At 39.9% G+C, this 19,913-nt stretch overlaps 1 protein-coding gene across 1 annotated transcript in view; it reads right to left on the bottom strand.

The window, feature by feature from the left end:
- Window positions 1-19,219, bottom strand: part of tjp1a (tight junction protein 1a) — a 69,398-nt gene extending 50,179 nt beyond the window's left edge. Inside the window, exon 1 of the mRNA XM_036584105.1 lies at window positions 18,745-19,219. Within this exon, the coding sequence (XP_036439998.1) occupies window positions 18,745-18,771 (27 nt within the window). The 5' untranslated portion in view covers window positions 18,772-19,219. The remainder of the gene's footprint in view (window positions 1-18,744) is intronic.
- Window positions 19,220-19,913: the final 694 nt, after the last annotated feature.

The following is a 19,913-nucleotide window of genomic DNA, read 5'->3' as shown; positions in this document are numbered from 1 at the left end:
CATTAAAGTAAATCGGGTGTGCTGATGATAAAACTAAATAAAGCTACGCAATGACTGAAGAGCAGTAAGAAATCAGGAAACAGACTCCTTTTTTTACGGTATTCCTCTAACCATGATACTGGTTATAACTATTGTTCTAAAAATAATGGACGTTCTAAGAGCAGGTGTGTCAAAACCTTTCAGTGGCACTGTATGTGAGGTTACTTACAGGAATTGTGTGCTGTGAGGGTGGGGCATGATGCTGAAGGTATATAAACTATACAACGATCAAATGAGGTCAGTGTTCATCATTGTAGCTTTCAGTATCAGGCTGGTAATGTAATCAATAGCTGGTAATCAGTATCTTATCAGGCCCTTGATTAACTGTATATTTTACAGCTTCAATAAATTAAAACCAGAGCAGAGACCAGCTAGCATGATATTCATTACATTCCAACTCTTCCAACACGGCCCACTGCACTCAGCAAATCTATGGGGTCACGTTTGAAGCCTAAGGAGCTACAGTTTTTTTTTTTAATGTGCTGCTCTGGCTGGGGCAGTGCTGTTCTCCTGGCTCAGCTCCTGCACTGGGCAAAACATCACTGCCGGCTTTCACACGCAGCCCTCCATTTCTGCCTTCGGCCAGCCAAATGCTCTCTAATTCAGCCCATTCTCCCTGACAGAAAAGCTAAAAATGACCAACAAATGATCAAATAATAACCCATAAATGGTTAAATGTACAGATGACACCATTCCGATACATGGTAACAATATTGGGCCAACACCAGGAGAAAAAATACTGGATCGAAAATCAGAGATAAAACAGAAAACTTCTAGATTGAAATGAACCTGGTGTTAACATGCATCCTGTTTGAGCAAATCAAAAGAGCGTTAAGCATAGGCATGGACCGGATGCAGTGTGTCTCAGAGAGACACTGTGATCTGATCACTCCAAACACCTTCAGAGGTGTTCTAGGATGCATATGGACCACATAACATTTGCAGTGTGAACACATCAGCATCAAAGATGAACAATTACATTACTGGTCTCTCTAAACTGTGAACATTTTCAACTTCTTTGAGCAGTCTGAGAGTCTGAGCAACCTTAAGCAAGTCCTTAATTAAAAATAGCTCATATTAATACAACTTAACACATTCATATGTAAAACTTTGGGCACAATTTCGCAGTAAGTGATTACAGATGACATCAGTGATTTCAATCCAGTATAAATCAGCAATGTCTATAGTTTTCACAAGTCTGTTGAGTAATAATAATCCGTAACAATAATTTCTTTGGTAATAGTAGTCCTCTTTAAATCGACCCTGCATAGTTACAACAATAACATCAATAACAACAACAAAAGCTAGTAATAGACCTCTGTTTTTTGGCGAGCAGGAAACAAGGCTACCTGCTAAAATAGAGTTCTTGACATAATTCTCAAAATTCAAAACTGAATTACTGTAAACTGATAAAAAATAACATTCTAGTGATGGGCTAATTAGGAGGAGAATTGAAATTTAATATCTGAAAGTACCTCTTACGAGGCAGGATCTGTTCTGTTGGGTGACTACTGTTAAGTTTAAATAGCCCAGGTAACTGGCCTAATGCTATTCTATCTGATATTAACTGGAAGGTAGTTGTTGATGTTTGTTTGTTTGAATCCATCTAATTCTAATCCTAACAATGAAGTGAACAATCAGCTTTACTTTCACTACATCAACTAAACGGAATCTGAACCAGGGTGTTCAAATGTTTGCATTTGACTGTAGTTCTTAAAAGAGAACAGTATTGGTGTGATACTTAAGATTTTAGTATCGGTTTGGGAATAAAAAAAGTGGCATCATGTTGTCTCTTTTCCAAACTTTTCTTAATAATGTATATTATTAAATGTTACTAAACGCCACTAGAACAGCACACACAAAATTAGAAAGACACAAAGACCCGGGTTGAGTAGAGCACTTGTATGTTTCTACAGCCTTGTTAAATGTTTCTCACAGTGCTCCCTATGATCAGTTATGAAACTGAATCTTGTCCACTATAACACTCACTACAGAATCTAGAGAAGGGGGGAAAATGCCTAATCCTGTTACGTGTTTCGTCACAATCAGAGAGTAAAAATAGCTCAGAGCAGTCGTGGATGAGAGAGGGGAGAGAGCCGCTGCCGCTGTCCTGCTCCAAGAGCTTTGGCGTTTTAGTGTAGGACACCGCTGGCTGGCCAATCAGACTCCAGCATGCGCGACAGGACGGAGTGCCGGAAGCTTTCCTCTTGTGACATCATCATAGTAAGCGTAACCATGACAACGTTATCCCTCTCCTCTAGCCAGCTCCCCGAGGAAGGTGAGCGCAGTGTGCAGCTGCATCGTCAGCTGCTCGCTCATACGCGTGCTCGCCGAGCGCAGTCACATGGCCTGGCTGGAAGGCATACACACATGCATGCACAGAGCCACAGAACTGCTGGCTTTTTGCTGTGTTTTCTTCAGAACACTGCAGATGATGCTCACACATGAATACACTGCAGATATTAACTATTTAAATGTTTAACCAAACAAGGAATAAGGAATCAGAGACTTTATGAGCAGTTGTAAAGCTTCCAAAGGCTTCAACATCACTTTATTATTCCACGTAAGAGAATAAACTTGTATCCAGTTATAACTCATCCACATTGCCAAGTAGCACATTCTTCATGTTGTAACATAACGGCAAGGACAGAAAAATTAATAGAGCAACTTTATCACAGGCCACTTTCAAACAGACACCACAGGAACACATACAACTAACCTCAACTTTAACTCTAACCCAACAGTACGACCAGTTTAGGCACTCTGCAACATTCTGGACAAGAACATAAGCATTTGCAATGATCATCTACTTATTACAAAGCATAGCATTACTCTATATGACAGTCACCATTTGGGTAAAGTAGGATTCTTTTGGTTTTGCAAAAACATGCCAGCAGAGATTCAGCCTCTGATGGGAATAGTTGAGGGAATAAAAATACAAAACCTATAATCCCAGATTAAAAAGTTAATCTGCACCATGCTTCTCTTCAAAGTCCTCATGGCCTGACAAAGGCAGAGATGAGCTGGAAAAGGCCAGCCACGGCCCAAGCCACGGGACACTCCATTACTCTTCTCTCTTTCTCTTCATCGTTCTGGACCATATTAACTTTAAGGGCTGCCTTTTTCAATTGGACTAGTCTAGAACTGTTACAGTAAGCACAAGGGTTATTGGGTAAACATTTGTAGTCCAGGGCTCTGTCCAAACTGTGCTTTTAAAGAGCATTAAATCACATATAGTGGTTATCAAAATAATAGGCAGAGGTTATCAAAAGAGCCCCACAGACAGATCCCTATGTATTTAAATCAAGCAAAAATGTGGGCCGCCCAAAGGGCCCTGAGTTAAAGGGCCCAGACCAGTTTGAGACCCACTGCTTGATACAATAAACAGTATCCATCAAAATCTGGGAAATAACGATTCTTAAAGGGGGTTATTTTTTTCCCTCACTTTTAATATTATAATATTTATATTTTAGAACAGTGAAGACAACAAAAAGAAATTATATGTAATTATGCAATGAACAAAAATGGTAAACAAATCACAAATATTTTATACTTCACTCTTCAACTCTTTGCCTAGATGCAGCTTTACCCAGACTTGCCATTCCTTAAGTACCATACAATTAGCCTACATTCACTGTGCGCTGTCTATCACTTGTAGTGAACTCCATCACAGTTCTCCACTTTAAACCCACCTACACTTCATTTGCACTAAGCCCCTCGTCTGATCTAACCCTGCCCAGTGACCCAGTGCTAGCGCTGTGACTGTTTTCCAGCGACCCCAACAGCAAAGTCATCCCCACTGAAGCATGCACGCCTCTAACTCTCTCCCTAACTTGCGCGCACACACACACACACACACGCACACACTCTCTACTGAGAGCTAAGAAACCTCAACAGCACTTAAACTTTTACCATCTAACTATGAACTATTCTGTCTTCATGGCTCTACTTTTAAACAATGTGCTTCAGTTTAAGTACATTTCTTTCACAAGGCTACTACATCAGTTGACTTTTTCTTATGTTGTCCTTCCAAAGTGTTTATTTTGCTTTCAGTTCATATCTACAGTCAATGCCAACAAAGAACTCTTACCTCTCTAAAAGTTTTACTCATCACTGGCGATAACAAGTGTTATAATCATATTAATTATCTCACTAACAGCTCTTTAAAATAAAAGGAGAAATTCTTTCAAAAGTAAGGAACTTTCAATCCATACTATATGTGCTTGTAAGCAGAAGAAGCTTCTGTTCTGTGAAAACCCATTCTTTACATTCTGCAAAAGTCAGACTCAAATAGCAGAAAGCGGTATACTGGATGAACAGCTGAGGTTTGAGTTCTGTCATAACCTTTATAACAGTATGTATGACGTATGCATCAAACAGTTCAAAACAGGCTAACATTACCCTTTTTGCTGAGTGGCTAACCAGCTGAGTCAGATATGTTTGTTACAATTCAAGTGGAAATAGAAATGCTGCGGACAATCGATCACCTCCCGCTGTGTAACCTGCAGTCTGAGGTAGTCCAATTTGTTTTCAAGGCAGAGGACATAGGTGAGTAACATGAAAGGAGCAGTAGTCTCAGACCACCTGTGGGGCCACGTTACTTATTCAGCTGCATCAGACGGTGCCGCGGTCTCAGGGCCTGCTCCTCAGCTATCAGTAGCTGGTAAATGGTGTTGTTCAGTTGTTAATAATGTTTATTATTTAAAGTCAAGGGAAATACGCCAATAACCCAAAAAGTGTTAACCTCCAATATTAAGCTATAAGATAGGGATGGGAAAAATAACCAATTCCTAGATGTACTGCAATTCTCTTTTGAAAGATTCTGAACCGATTTACAAAATGTCAATTAGATTTTTATCCAGGCTCAAAATAACATAAACTTTGCGAAATCAATATTATCAAAAAACAAGTTAAACAAGTTAGAAATACTGTATACAGCATTATTTGGATAAAAAAGGCTTCTCATAAAGTAGACGTTTGAATTAAATGTAAAAATTTAATTTAAAAAGCCTTTGAAATGACTGGAATATCTAGTTTAGGGTTCTCAATTTTTCAGATTTTTTTTTGATAAAATATTTACCCAGTATTTCGGATGAAAAATGAATGCCATGAGCAATACCACATACAGTACCTAACACAAAGTACAAAAAGATCAAACAATGTACTTTTGCTTTTTAGTTCTTTAGACTTTAGTTAAATCTAGTCAAGGCTACATTCAAATTCAACTATGCTAACTAGGGAGGCACAACAATATTACAGTCACACTTGTATCGGCAGATAATGTGAAAATCACGAAGAAAAATGATTGCCATCTGGCAGACGGTTAGATTTGACAGATATTTCAAACAAAAATTGGGCAATGTATTTATAGCACACAAAAAGAGCAGGCATGCTCCACTACTGCTTGAAAATATCTGCATTTTACCCATTTTACTGCATTTATAACCCCATGTAAAAATGCTTCGCAATGCTAATTAAGGTAGATTTGTCCCTTCTTCTCTATTTTATTAATGTTTAAGTATCAGCATCAGCAGATTTGTACATGAAGAATACTGGCCCCAACACTACTTGCTATTGACAAATACAGGAAAAACAATCATATTGTAGGCTTCAAATCAAAAACAGAGATGCATCAAGATGAACTGAAATGGAATTGAACTGTGAGGTGCCTACAGATTCCCACACCACTATAAAACAGCACAATACTGGTACGCAAGCTAAGTACTTTGTATCAGTGTGTATTCCATTAGTGCTTAGGCCTTAGTAAAAAAATACCACCTCTCACACACATTTTCACGTACACATCATTTTACTTGGAGTCTGCAGTGGCAGGGTGCTGGCAGGTCAGGGACGAAAACCAGGCCCTGAGATTCTGGCCTTGCCACAGGAGTGCTCAAATCAGCGCTGCACTGACCCAATGAGCACTCAAAGACTTATCTAGCCTGCTGCTCCTGTACCGACACACACACTTACACACTAAAAACAAACTCTCTCTCAAACACACACACAATTCCACAGGGCAGGAATGTGCTGATAAGCAGCCAAGGCCCTGCACTCTTTCTCTTTCTGATAACACTGGAAACAGCTTTGCCACTGACCAATGCAGCAGACTACACTGACCGGCCCACTTCTTTTATTTTATGTCTATTTTGAGAGCATTCTGTTCTGATGTGAGCTGCAGAGATCTCAAAAGATTCTAGGCTAGAGCTTGGATAGAGATGAAACACAGTATAATAATTCCTTTCCAGGAATGTTCTCACCAAAGTGAGAGGAATCACATAAAAGTGAGAGTTCATTTTTTCCCCCAAATAGTGCTTAAACCCTAAGTAAGGGTGCAGCTAGCAGAGCATACAAATTATTTACGATGCAGTTGACGTCAAATGAAACCCAAAGGGCAGAAGACGGGCCCGATTAATTCAGAGCATAAGAATCAAATCTCAGTTCTGGAAAAAAACAAGAAACTAGAAATTAAAGACATTCTTTAGGCATTTGTTCAATTCATCCAATTTGTCTTTTGAGATTGTATTACCCCTACCCGAAACTTTCAAACATGAAGAAAACACTTTAAAAGGAACCTCTGAAATATTACATGTATGGAAGAGTCTACCATCTCTCACCTACTGCGAAATCTTAGAAGGGCCAGTTGAGATTTTTACATTAGAAAGTTGTTAGGGCCCTGCACTTATGAAGCTTCTCAGAGTAGGAGCGCCAATCTATGATCAGATCCCTCTCTTATCAACAGGAACAGACCCTAGATCAGCACTCCTACACTGAGAACCTTCCGGAAAATGGGACATGCTCTTACATCGTTATTGTGGCTGTCTTAACAATGTGCTCTTAAATAAACAATTAGCCCCATTGTATTTATTATTGATGTACGAAATTATTGTGACTTCATGCCATTACAGCTAAAATGCCTTTTTCTATTTTAATTCAATTCAATACATTATTCAATACAGCAACAATGAAGAGTGCTCCAAAATGTGCCATGCGTAAGTGTGTTAATATTTACATGGTAAAGTTTCCATATTTGGGGAATTGTGTTTTTAAAAACAAGTCAGTTAATAAGTAGTATTTAGCACAAGTTTGCTGGCAGTATTCAAACACCGAAATTACTTTTCAGGTATCGGGTACATATCATGATATGAAGACAGAAAGAAAAATGTAAGCCAACAATCCAACGTGATCTGTTGGTGAGTACAGGTACTTTTCTACTTTAAAACAAGAGTGGCTGAACATAAGTGTGTTGCCAAAGATGCGCCATCAAGGATATGAGTGAGAAGGAAGGGTCAGGCTAACTAGGCTAACGACGTTAGCTGATGTAAGCTTGGGTCAGAGACAATGAAAATATAGTTCTCTGACAATTACTATGTTGGTAGATCATCCACTGAGGAGTCGGGTAGAGAAGATCAAGTCCTCACCATCATCCAATTTCACACTGCTTATCTCTGTTATCTAATTAGCTTATCTCAAGAGGCAGCCTCTGTTACTCATCTACCATGAAACCTATCAATGTCCCTCAGCTGTATTTGAATAATAAAACATGTTCTCTACATGCTGCTATATTTTTGTGCAGCACCAGTGCTGTCATCTAAAACAGTAAGCCTACAGCCCTACATTATTTTTGGTCAGTCTGGATTTTTTTTTATTTCTTATCTGAGGTTAACCACATATCCATTCAGGAAATCTTGCAGATACTATATAATATATCAAACTTGGTCGGAATGCACATCCCTAGAGCACACACTGCACAGAACAGGGTCTTTGCTCATTAGGCTGATGAGGCAGCATTACAGCACACCCCTCTCACAGCAAGCCCTTCAGCTGCAGACCAAAACAAGACTCTGACAGCATTCCCACGTCAGAATTCCTCAGCACCACACACACACACACACACACACACACACAATGATGTTTACTGTACAACAATGACTGCATTCAGCAGGGGGTCCTACTGACTGCTAGTGTGGGAAGGGGGGGTGTGAGTGTGTGAGAGTATGTGAGAGTGAGAGTGAGAAAGAGCATGCTCCTATGCTGCTACCCCAGGATTTCTAAATTCTCACAGGGGCTCACCATCCTGACTCAAACTTCCGCCTCCCCTAACAATTCTGATTAAACTCATCTGCTAATCAGCAGCCCTTCCAGAGTTAAATCAGGTAAACCAGTACGGGTGGGCACTGTTATTATCTGAATGTTGCATTTCACATCAAGCGAAACTGCCATATCTAAGCAGTGCTTTTTATTAATCTTACTGCATTTGTAACCTTCTACAAATAAGCAGAAGATGTTTCACTGCAACCCGAATCTTGGTGGATCCAGTCTCTATTTCCCCATTTTGATAAAGTTTATGTATGCAAGTGTTAAACCTTTTATGGTTCCTTTTGATTCATAACAATGTATAATATTTTATAGTTGGGATATTCCAATACTATTCATCAGTGCAGATATTTGAATCGCATTCCTAGTACTACGACAAGGAAAATACAACAATATGCATGGTGTCAGGGCCGCAGGACTGGGGCTGAGAAACCCTGTCCTAGAGAACAGTCAAATGGCTCTCTAGTACACCAGGCTAGGGACACTGAAAGGAATTCCCGAGCTTTCACACAGCACCAATACTCACAATGGACCAGCAGAGGCAGCCACAGAATTAATGAGGCATTACTATAGGCAGCATAATTCCCAGCGCCAGTACGCCATCTAATTACCATCCAGAGACAATTTAAGCAGCTTCCATGTTACACTGATTAGTAAAATATGCATAATTATGTTATGTGATGGTCAAAAATATACTTTGCCATTTACATGCAGTATTTAAAATACAACTGAACATTTGTTTTACTTAATACTTTAGAGGACAAAGGGAACTATTACACAGGGTAATGAGTTCAGTCTGAACAAAGGTAGGGATAACTAAGATACAGTGTTTTGACATAAAAACATTACTGCAATGCCATGAAAGTTTGTTTGAAACTTGTTTGAAGTTAAGGGGCAGAGCTTTCCCAGGTTTTCTCTGCTGCACTGGCACTGCGGTAATGGGAAGTTTTTCCTGTTTTCTGGGTAAGACAAAACAGACCAAAAGCAACAAGGAAGGGTGGAGAGAGCAACAAGAAAACATGGATATAAGCAGTTTCATGTTAGGCAAAGTTATGTCCTTGGTAAATGGTATCTAAAAATAAAAACTTTTTGGCTGACTGGTTGCGGTTTGGGCAGAGAGATGCCACGCAGCAGCACAGCTTTAGCAAGGCACTGACAGCACACTCAGAACCACATCCTTCTAAAGCAGGGCATATCTGCACTACGCCTGGGCGATACAGCAATGTAATCGGATATCATTGGTGACCCGATGGTGATGTGTAAAAGGTGATAATCGCCGTTTTGGTAAAGAACTCAGAGAGAATTAGAGAAGACTAATTTAGCATTAAAACAGCCTAAAATACAGAGTCAGTTTCTGGGGGCGGGGCGGTCCTTAAGAAACTGCCTATGTTAATGCTAGCTTTACCACACAGAATCCCCTTAATTTACTTCATGTGAATGGCATTGAAAATGAACGCTGATGTGCTTTGGAACTTCAGCTCTCCTCAAAGTGACTCGCTGCAGTAAAAACGAGATAAAATGACAGGATGTTAGCGTAGAGTGGCTAAGTTAGCGCTAATCTGGAGAAAAAACTGATACTCATCTATGGCCAATATTCTCAGAAAAAGGTAGTTAATAATATTAAATAAAATGTACACATAATGTTTTATTCACTTTTACTGTTACTAGAGTAAACCTCCAACTGTGTGCTGCATGTCATTTACTGAGTTAACTGTGCAGTACTTCCTGTACAGATTAATTGTCTAAGTGTTTAGCTGAATTATGACCTATAATGACAGAAAATGGCTTGTTTTTAGTGCGGAAAGCACATGAGCATGGCTTTGGCAACTACTTGCAGTCTAAAGTTTTCTAGCAGGGAGCATTATTACTACATAGTCGCCATGAACCTGCAGCAGAAGAAGCTTATGAATTCACGTTTGCAGTAAAGTTCATTATAACATCAGGTGAAGTAGTTCTCAAAAGATGTTGGGCTACTCACTATCATATTATTTAATGTATGAGTTTTATTAAAGATTTTCATTAAAACAGTTAATATTTAAAAAAGCATGTAAAATAGTCTAGATATTTAATAGAATAGAAAGTAGGTCAAAGTTGCTGTAGGGCATGGCAAGGGGGGTCGTGTAATCAATAATCAATAACGTAATCAATAATAATGATTTTAACTAGAAAATATTGTGATAATTATGTTTAGATACCACACAGGCCTAATCTGCACAGTAACAGTGTGTCCAGTTAACACTGAGTATTGAAGTCTGGCTTAATCATATTGGTACTATTACACATCAAAACATGCCAAAATAATCCTAAATAATATTTGTGCCTTCTTTGTTATATAATTTACTGAAAAGCAGGTAGCTTAGTGGCTTACTCCTACAAACATCTTTTTATTTTACCTGCTTGGAGCACACAGCAGCTGAAAAGGCCCAAAGCCTGCACTTTTCAACAGTGTCAGAAGCCTTAAACTTGTAACAAGCAAATCTGGAAACATATCAAACCCCATCTAACGTATGATGACACACTGACCTAATTACAGTCAACAGACCTGCAGAATTACAGAACTACATAAGAAAGCACATTACTTCACTCTTCTCACCTTCATCTCAGTTAAAACGCCCTATGGCTACACAATATAGGCTAGGAGGCTAGTTATTGCTGCAAACTGGGCAAACACATGATGTTAAACTTCAACCAGCACTGCTCCTAGATAGTAGATTGCCATTGTTCTCAATGCTGTTAGCTTTTTTAGCTGCAGAATTCTGTAAGCAGAAACTCCTGGGCTTTATAACTTTACAATAGTTATGAATTTATAATACGACCGTACTACATTATTTTCTTCAATGTAAAGAATAGCATGACCATTTGGAGTGTCTCTGAAATTCAGAAGAACTTAAATATCTTTTGGTGTCCACCTCAAGAACTCAAAGGCTAAACAGGGAGTAGTTGGCACTGATAAATATTCTATACTAGAGTAATAAAATTTCAGGGAGCTCGTGTTCATAGGTAGCAAAAAAAAGTACTGCTTTGGTGTCAAATTCAACATCAGCACCCCCACATACTAATTCCGGCACAATACAAGTAATCACAGGCATCACACTTACACAATCTATGTAATCTTCACAAAATGAGATTACAAAACACCCAAATATCTCTAATCAATAATGACAATAAAACTGCTCAGGTCTTATTTTAAAATAACCAATACATTCCCTTGTTCCCTAAAAATGTAAAGATGTAGCCTGAGCGCCTAGATACATTACAAGAACAGAATATAGCGTAAATCAGCAGCAGGTCAAGTGTCAGAAAGGGATAATAAACCTAGATATTCACTGCCTACTAAGGTGTGACCATTTATGAATAATTTATAAATGGTTAAAATTAAGAGGGAATCGCTAGTTTTATGGAAGTTTATGTTCATGGTTATAAACATCCATCTCCTACACATTGACAAAGCAATGACCCTATTAACTGATGTTGATATCTGAGTAATTTACTGACCCTTTACTTACAGATCTATGTAAAGGGAGTAAAAGAAGAAATATACAAATAACTAATGTCATCCCTTGCCCATTTTGAGAGAAGCAAAAGGCGTCTTTTTGTGTTTGAAGACATTCTGTTTTTTGTGTTTGTGGAGACATCATCTATTCCGAAATATTTTGCATTTTTGTATTGTTAATTTGCATCATGTTCGGTGTGTAACAGTCTTAAGGGTGACATACTGTAACGCCTTCTTGTGTATTTTCTTCCACTACTGAGCAGAAGCCACTGACGGGCCAAGAGATAATTGCGAAAGATCAGTATCAAGATACCTCACATACACACACACACACACACACACACACACACACACACACACACACAAAACCCTGCATCGTTATTACAACTTCCAACTCAGACACAATACGGTAATAACACACCATCAAATACACTCACACCACCCTGCCAATAATCACAGTCATTATCGCACAAAATATACCATCATTAAAACATCAAATTCATAACATACACACACGCGAACACACACAATAGTACAAACATACTGTAATCAGACACACAAGAGTCACCTCAGATTGTTTGCGTCTAGGTTAAATATAGTCTGTGTGGGGTCTGTAATCTCCCCCAGCTTAACTCAGGCCTGTATTTACCCCAACACTAGCCTGCAATTAACTGATATTTTCCAAATCATCACCTTTAACAACTGTAGCATCAACCAAACCAAAAAAAAAGCTTAAATCTAAATGACTCAACAAACTTCTACTCACTAAGATAAGACGAAGTAAGACAAAAACTTCTTAAACCATATTTAAACTGCATCCAGCGAGAGATAAAAAAAACAGGACAGACAGAAAATGTGTGTGGTTAAACCCATCATGCCAGTAGCTCAGCACCTCATTCTGTCTGGGCAGTTTGAGCATTATTATGGGTGAGAGAAGAGGTCTCACTAACACCGAGCATGTGAGTCAGAGATTAGAGCCAGCTTTTGTCTTTCTTTCTTTCTCTCTCTCTCTCTCTCTCTCCCCCATTCTCTCTGTCCACTAGACCTTGCTGTGGAATCAAAAGGATTGAAACTGTGGATTTCTATGTGGATTTAGGAGAACTCTGTTTTTAGCTCACCTGCACTCAACTAAATCAGTAGTCCTACTGAATCAGAAGAGCTGACTGATGTCAGTGTGAAATTCCAAATCTGAACTGTGATTTTTCATGGCAGTGAGTCAAAGTTAAAATGATCGAGGAGTTAAAACAAAGCTAAGTGATAGCAACCTTTGATTATAGTTTTTTGTACTTACACTATAAGTGTAAAACAACTCATGCTTCTTAAGTTGCTGATAATTTTTTGTCCAATTACCTCCTCAGGTGTCAGTCACCAATGCACATCCACATGTGAATCTCAATGATTACATGTCACCAATCAACCTCGGAGTGTGATGGCAAGCACGTCTCCTGCAAGATTTGCAGCCACCACAGTGTCTTCATGAGCGGCTCCTCGTTGTTGGGGTGGGTGTTGTGATATATATGATATTGTTAATCACAATAAATTATATAATAAGCTTGTCTGAATATACCGTGTTTGTCATCTGTATTTTCACAATGCTGACCCAAAAGAGTAGTAACACCATCGCCAAAAAGAGGTCTAGGTGGAGGCTCAACTTGTCACAACTATTGTGATATTACTCTTTTGTCCACTTTCACATCATATGATAATTGAATGTCCTTTGATTACCGACTGCACTGCCTGCCCAGTTCCTGGTACACGTGCTGGCAGATACCCATAATTGTCCATAGATGGACAGGGGAGAGGAACTAACCAATCAATTCTACTCAAAGGTCACGGACTGCTGTGACACTATCAGGATTCAAAGCCTGGTCCCAGCAATAGTACATAACCATCTTAGCCAGTCAATCTACCAGAAATCCTAAAAATATTTTTAATCATGAGTTTCTTTATGCCAATTATTTGCTGACTCAAGAGTCAGGCCTGTATAAAGCTGCTTTGTGACAATGGCTTGTTAAAAGTGCTAAATGACAAAGATGGCACAAGCTGTTGCTGCTGAAAGTTCTTTTCAGATGTATAAATAAGGGCTTCAACACATGCTGCTCTAAAAGTAAGCCAGGCGCAGATTCAAGCCATACTTATGCCAAACTGTTGTAGCAAATATTTGAAATCTAACTCTGCCTTAGCATTTGAATTGCGTATCTCGGCTTTACTCAGGTACTGATTATCCCCCAAATCCACCTCATGAAACAGCAAACCACTAGTGCATCTGAATCTGTGTAGAGCCCAGTGCGGAGCTACATCACAAGACTTAGAGTCCCACAGTGGAGCTGCACCAGCAGGCCAAGCCTGCTGCTCACCATGGGAACCACTCAAGTGTCTTTGGCACACAGGTGCTCAAGTGTTAGAGCTGCATCCTGCACTCTTTCACACAGCACTGTTACATCCTTAACCTTTTACAGGCCTAATATAGAAGCTCAAAACATAGCTGAGCAGGAGGGAGTAACCTAATTTGATTGGGTCACTGATAGTGATTTAATTAGGTGAAAATTCTGATGACTGATAATATCAGCCGATATAATTTAAAAATGATCAAAAAATGAAACAGACTCAATAATGCCAGTTAATCAGTTAAATATGATTCAGTTGTCAGCTGTGACTGGTTAAATATGACTGTTTGTTCTCAACTGTTTGTATCAAGTTATTTTTGCATTATAACATTTAACCTCATGTTAAAGGTTAGCTTCGAATGTACATTACATGTTTTAAATTTTTTTCCATGGTGGTGTTCTGTGTTTACTTGTCCAGCCCAATAAACCCATTTAGCCTTTATAGCGATTTTATTGGCTAACTGGTGTATCGGTTAGAGAGAAATATGGCTGACAAGCTCAGGTGATGGAGAAATTCTGCAGGCAGTCCCTCATACATGTTTCAGCAGTAATGAACATAACCTCTACAGCACAAAAGCCCAAACACCACAAAATCTCCCTCTCACCCTTATCCACACAACGCTCATGAATATGAGTGCTTGGGGCCTATTTATAGTGTTAATACACACATTTGCTTGCTTTTGTGCTCCATACAAAGGGAGGAAGAGAGGTGGATGGGATTGAATGCACTGTTCCATATTAAACAGATTCATTTTTATGCAGGCTACAGCTCTAGATTAATGAGGTCGCACTGTTTTTTTTCGTTTTTTTCTTCTTTTTTTTTTTTAAAATAAAAGCATGGGCTTACAAATGTGGCTTCTACTGCTTTCTGCTACACCAGTAGTGTGTGTATTTGTTCTGCTACAAAGTCTATTTATCCTTTTCCTAGATAAACACATACTAACTTCCTTTAAAGCAGAAAACAGGAAGCTTTGGAAAGGAGGACACATTTTAAGATTTTTTCTCCCCTGAACCGCATACGGCCTGTTTAAATTCTACTGCCTTTGTCTTTACCCCAAGAACAAAGCAGAGAAAACAAGGCCTTTATTGCTTTATACTTTATCAGAACTGAGAGTTCCAGTATCCTTAGTTTAGCTGTCAGTGCTCTTGAACTCTGTTTTGCCTATTTTGGGGGTCCATAAGGCAGAGATTGAGTGTGCTTGTGACCGTCCAGTTTGATAAGTGCAGTTTCTGGTTGAGACAAGTGTGGTATGTGAGAATGAAAGAACCTGATAACACTTCCTCTCACGGCATTATAAAGCACAACAACGTTTGTTCCCAAAATAACTGTACAGTACTGTAACTTTCACCCAACAAAAACAGCTCAATCATATAGAGACTTCTATTCAACTGAACGATCCAGAGCCCATCACATCGTTAGAAAAGGACGTTTGTTTCTCAGAGCCGCACTAAGGCCAAGGGGGGCGCGGGTCACACATTGTGGCCTCTAGTCCTGTCTGTAATCGACCAGTGATCCTTGAATAACTAACAGTGCCCAGCTCAATGCGGAGGACAGCCCTTTTCTGCTCCCTTCTTCATGTTCTAATGAAAATGTAATCATCCATGCAGGACCTGCTGAATTTCAGATGTACCCAGAGGTCAAAAGAACAGCAGGGAGACTCAGGGCAGCTCCTCTAAGGATCCACAGGGGAGCAAAACATGCCAGAACATCACGAAACAAAAACAAGGTCAGCTCCTCAAATCTTCTCTCACAGACAGGACACTTTGCCATCCCTCTGCTTAAAAATGAATCTTACAATGTCAGTTTCCCAGACAGGGATTAAGCTCAGTCCTAGACTACAATTTTCTTGCAGTGGAGAATCTCCATTCGGAATGCTGTGGAGTTAGAGCTGGCTGTTGTGATAAAAATATAATATTGTGATACTTCAAGACCTTTTCAGAATACATTATATGCCACAATACCTTTTTTTTTACATCTGCTAAATTGGAACAGACACAGTGCAACATTTAAAAATACTTTCAAAACTATACAACCAATTATTTGTATTTAATAGTTCCCACACTTTGCCACACTAAATGCAATCAAACAGGACTAACTGCGCTCTCTATTTAATCCTACATGCAATGAAAAGTGCATTTTAAATACTGACAATATTTACAATATGATTTTCTGAGAAACTATGATGGAATTCATCACGATAACAATAAACATTGCCATACTGCCCAGCCCTATGTGTCTCTGCTCTGGGAGAGCAGAATGTTTGGGTTTCTGTGCTAAAATATCTGCATTTTGTTCATTTCATGGAATTTAACAGAATACAGAAAAAATGCTGTTTCTCCAAAATGTTAATCCAGATGGTTGAACATCAGATTATCAGATAACAGCACCAGGCCACAATTTCCACATCGGTGCATCCATACCTTCAGGAAGATAGTACTGTAGAAGACAGTGCAGATATTAGGGCTAGGCAATATGACAATATATTTATCATTATCGTGATGATTTACATCACAATATGCATTTCTAAGCGTATCGTGAATATCGTCAGCGTTTAAGAAACACAGACCCTCTGCATGTTTCATTACAAACAGAGCATAACTAGGCCTGTATAACTGGATTTAGTAAATAAAATCATTGCATTTATTTATAATATTTTTTTTAAACACAAGATATCTATTTAAAATTAAAAAGTTTCAGAGAAAACTGTGGAAGAGGGAGAACGCTGCAGTTCCGAGCACGTAAAACTGGTAAGTCAAATTATTGTCTCTTAAATACGTGAAAGTCACTTTTTAAACTTTTTTTCATGCTCCTCCTCGGAGTTCCGCTCAGAAGCAGCTGAATGAGCAGAGCGTCACGGATGAACCGGAGAATTGCATCACTGGCGAATGTTTTCGTCTCGCAACAAGACAAACTGACCAAACCTGAATGACTCAGTCTACTGTACACATTCTTCACAGCTCCTGCTGCGCTTTTCAAACTCAACTCCTGCCCTCTCAGCGCTGAAGGAGGAAAAAAATCCATTCATCATCAGCTTAAACAAAAACAACACGTGCACGCGCGCCGCGGTCATTTCGCTTCTCGTCACCTGACCTGTGAACGCGCACGGCGAACGAATCGGCTCTTTTCAATAAGCTTGTCGAAACGAGTCGCCGGTCTGAGTGAACCTGAGTGCACTGCTGCGGCATCTTCACAATGTTTACGTCTCCGGGTTGTGTATCTAATGCAATGTTTGCCATTTCAATTCATAAAATTACAAAACACCATCCTAACACTTTAAGAACAACCTTTCTGATTTTGCTAACATTAAGCCTCTGCTTAGTTTGTGATTGAAGGCTCGCTGAAAGGAATGTCGCCGTACATCAAAAGTACCAAACTGAAGCAGATGAAAAAATTGACTTGACTTGATAGTTTTCAGTTCAGTAAGCTTTACTGGCATGGCCATATTTAGATACAGTATTGCCAATACAGTACTGAGTGAATCGCTGAACCGGAGTTCGAGTCACAGAAGCGGACAGTTCGAAAGAATCGGTTCGGTAAAACTGAATCGAACTTCTCATCTTTAGAAGCCTTCTCAAACGCACGCTAAATGAAGTCTACACTGAAAAATGAAGTTTACACAGTCGAAATCGATTCGTATCTTGTTCGGGGCGGAATGTTAATGCTGAGGCTGTGTATGAATGACCGAAAACACTTTAAACTTCAAAGCCGTGAATGTTCACATGTAATACGACAGGATATGCAGTTTATTTATATTCTTACTCAGGCGACAAGTCTGCAGCATCATTATTCACACAGAGACCTGCTGTTTTCCCGTAGCCTCGAGGCACAGAAGTTAAAGGGAAATCATACCAGTTTTTCACAATTTCTGAACAAGTCAGTGCTCGAGATGTACACAGAGTAATTCAGAGTGGTTGTTGCGAAATGGTTAATTGTAGAGAAACTTAATGACTCTGATTTCTTTGCAGTTTTGGTGATGGGAACCAGGGGTGGGTCGCCATGTCTACAACACGTATACAGCCATTTTATTTACTATCTAAAACTACCAGTGAAACTACATGTCTTCTGAGGTTTGATGATGGTAAAACAGGTATGGGACTATTCTGCCTTACAACGTCCTGCATATAACGTTACCCATCCACCATGAACTATCACAGAACTATCGCAATACAATGTCTCAGACACAGACAGCGTATTCATAACCATTTCGTGTAATATCCTTCTGCGAGGAAGCTTTCAGAGGCATTAAACTCGTTAGACGTCTGGTTCCTACTAAAACCAATGTGAACGGTTCTGACTCGATAAGTTTCTCTAGAACTGAACATTTCACATCAAACCACTCAGGAAAACTCGGCGGAGTTCCTCTTTAAGGCAGACCAGACCAGACCGGCCATCACGGAGAGAGAGCGGCTTCACTCACAGTGTCTGTCCATCAACAGGTGACGCCGAGTTTCCTCAGACCCAGCTAGGCTACCTCGGAGTCCAGTCGGCTGAACCACTTTCACAGTTTTCTGTGCTAAACTGTGACTTTGGCATCACAACAACCAGCTTTAATGTTCACTGGTACCAACTTTATGACCCCGGTCCGTCCATCCCACAGACCACCGAGGCCAAAACAACACAGCTGCTGTTAAAAGTGTTTACGCCCATTCGCGGCGTGAGGGAGCAACAACACACGCAGCCGTGTTCAGCGTTAAGTTAACGTTACACCTTGTAAAGTCCTAACCTACCTTATTTGAAGCAGCTTTGGCCGACATTTTGATCCTTTGCTCCCTTCTTCCCCAGCGCAGCGAGTTTCCCGGAGTGAAATATCACTGACAACAAAGCCTCGAAAAAGCTCCTCAGTCTTCTGCGCGGCACTTTATTTTTTCACAGCGCCCAAAGACATGGCAGCGAAAGTGAATGAGTGAAGTCCAAAGTTCATCCTCTAGGTTCGCGCTGTTCGACACATGTGTGAACTTCAGGACGCTGGTGGTCTCTCCGGAGCCTCTCCGTCAGAGAGCGGACAGAAACATCCGGCTTTAGACTCTCGCTGCTGAGTTTTTTCTTCCTTTTTTCCAGAAAGCGCGAGCAAAATGCTCTCACGTCCCAGAGACGGCGGTAGTTCCCCGGTTAGGACTCACTCCTCCTCCTGCCTCTCTCTCTCTCTCTCTCTTTTGCTCCCTCTTTCTCTCTCTCTCTCTCTCTCGCTGAGCTACTCTGACATGTCTGCCCGGAGTGGACCATTTCAGCTCAGCGGGGGTGAGCGGGTGGTAACTAAAGTTGCCATCTAAACACAGGGCCAGTTGTGCGGATATACAGGCCTACAACTAGTGTAAACAGTGTTTGTATTGTGGTTAATTTACAACGCAACAAGTTATTCCCATTTAAACAAGACGGTCGCAAAGCCAGATCCATAAAAACCACCCCGCACATCACTCTGGCGTGTGAAGCCGGGGTAGGTTGGGATGGAGAAAGATGGGAAGAGAAAGTTGCTTTTCCCTCCGCAAATTATAATGTGGTTTAGTTTATTAAAGTCAAACTCTTTTTTAAAAATACACGTTTGTATTTTTGTATAAGAGACAATGGTGTAGTACAGCATGTATTAATGTGTATATATGCCCCTTAATTAGAAACCTACTTCTACCTTGTAGCTTCACCTTAGTGGTGTAACGTTACAGAGACTGTAGTTCATCTGTTCATGTACAGTTTGTGTTAGCCATCCTCTAGACTTTCATCAATGGTCAGTTTCTGACCACAGAACCACTCTTGACTGGATATTTTCGTGTGGAACACTCTCAGTCTAGCAGTGACAGTGACATACGTAAAGACCCAAGCAACACTGCTGTTTGTGAAAGCAGTACCCCAAACCCTACCATGCTACTACTATGTAAATGTTTCCCACTGCTCAGTATCAGTC

The sequence above is a fragment of the Colossoma macropomum genome, unplaced genomic scaffold, assembly GCF_904425465.1.
Source record: "Colossoma macropomum unplaced genomic scaffold, Colossoma_macropomum, whole genome shotgun sequence".
NCBI classification, from domain to species: Eukaryota; Metazoa; Chordata; class Actinopteri; order Characiformes; family Serrasalmidae; genus Colossoma; species Colossoma macropomum.
The sequence above is the reverse complement of the archived record's forward strand: the minus strand, read 5'-3'. Positions and strand labels throughout refer to the sequence as shown.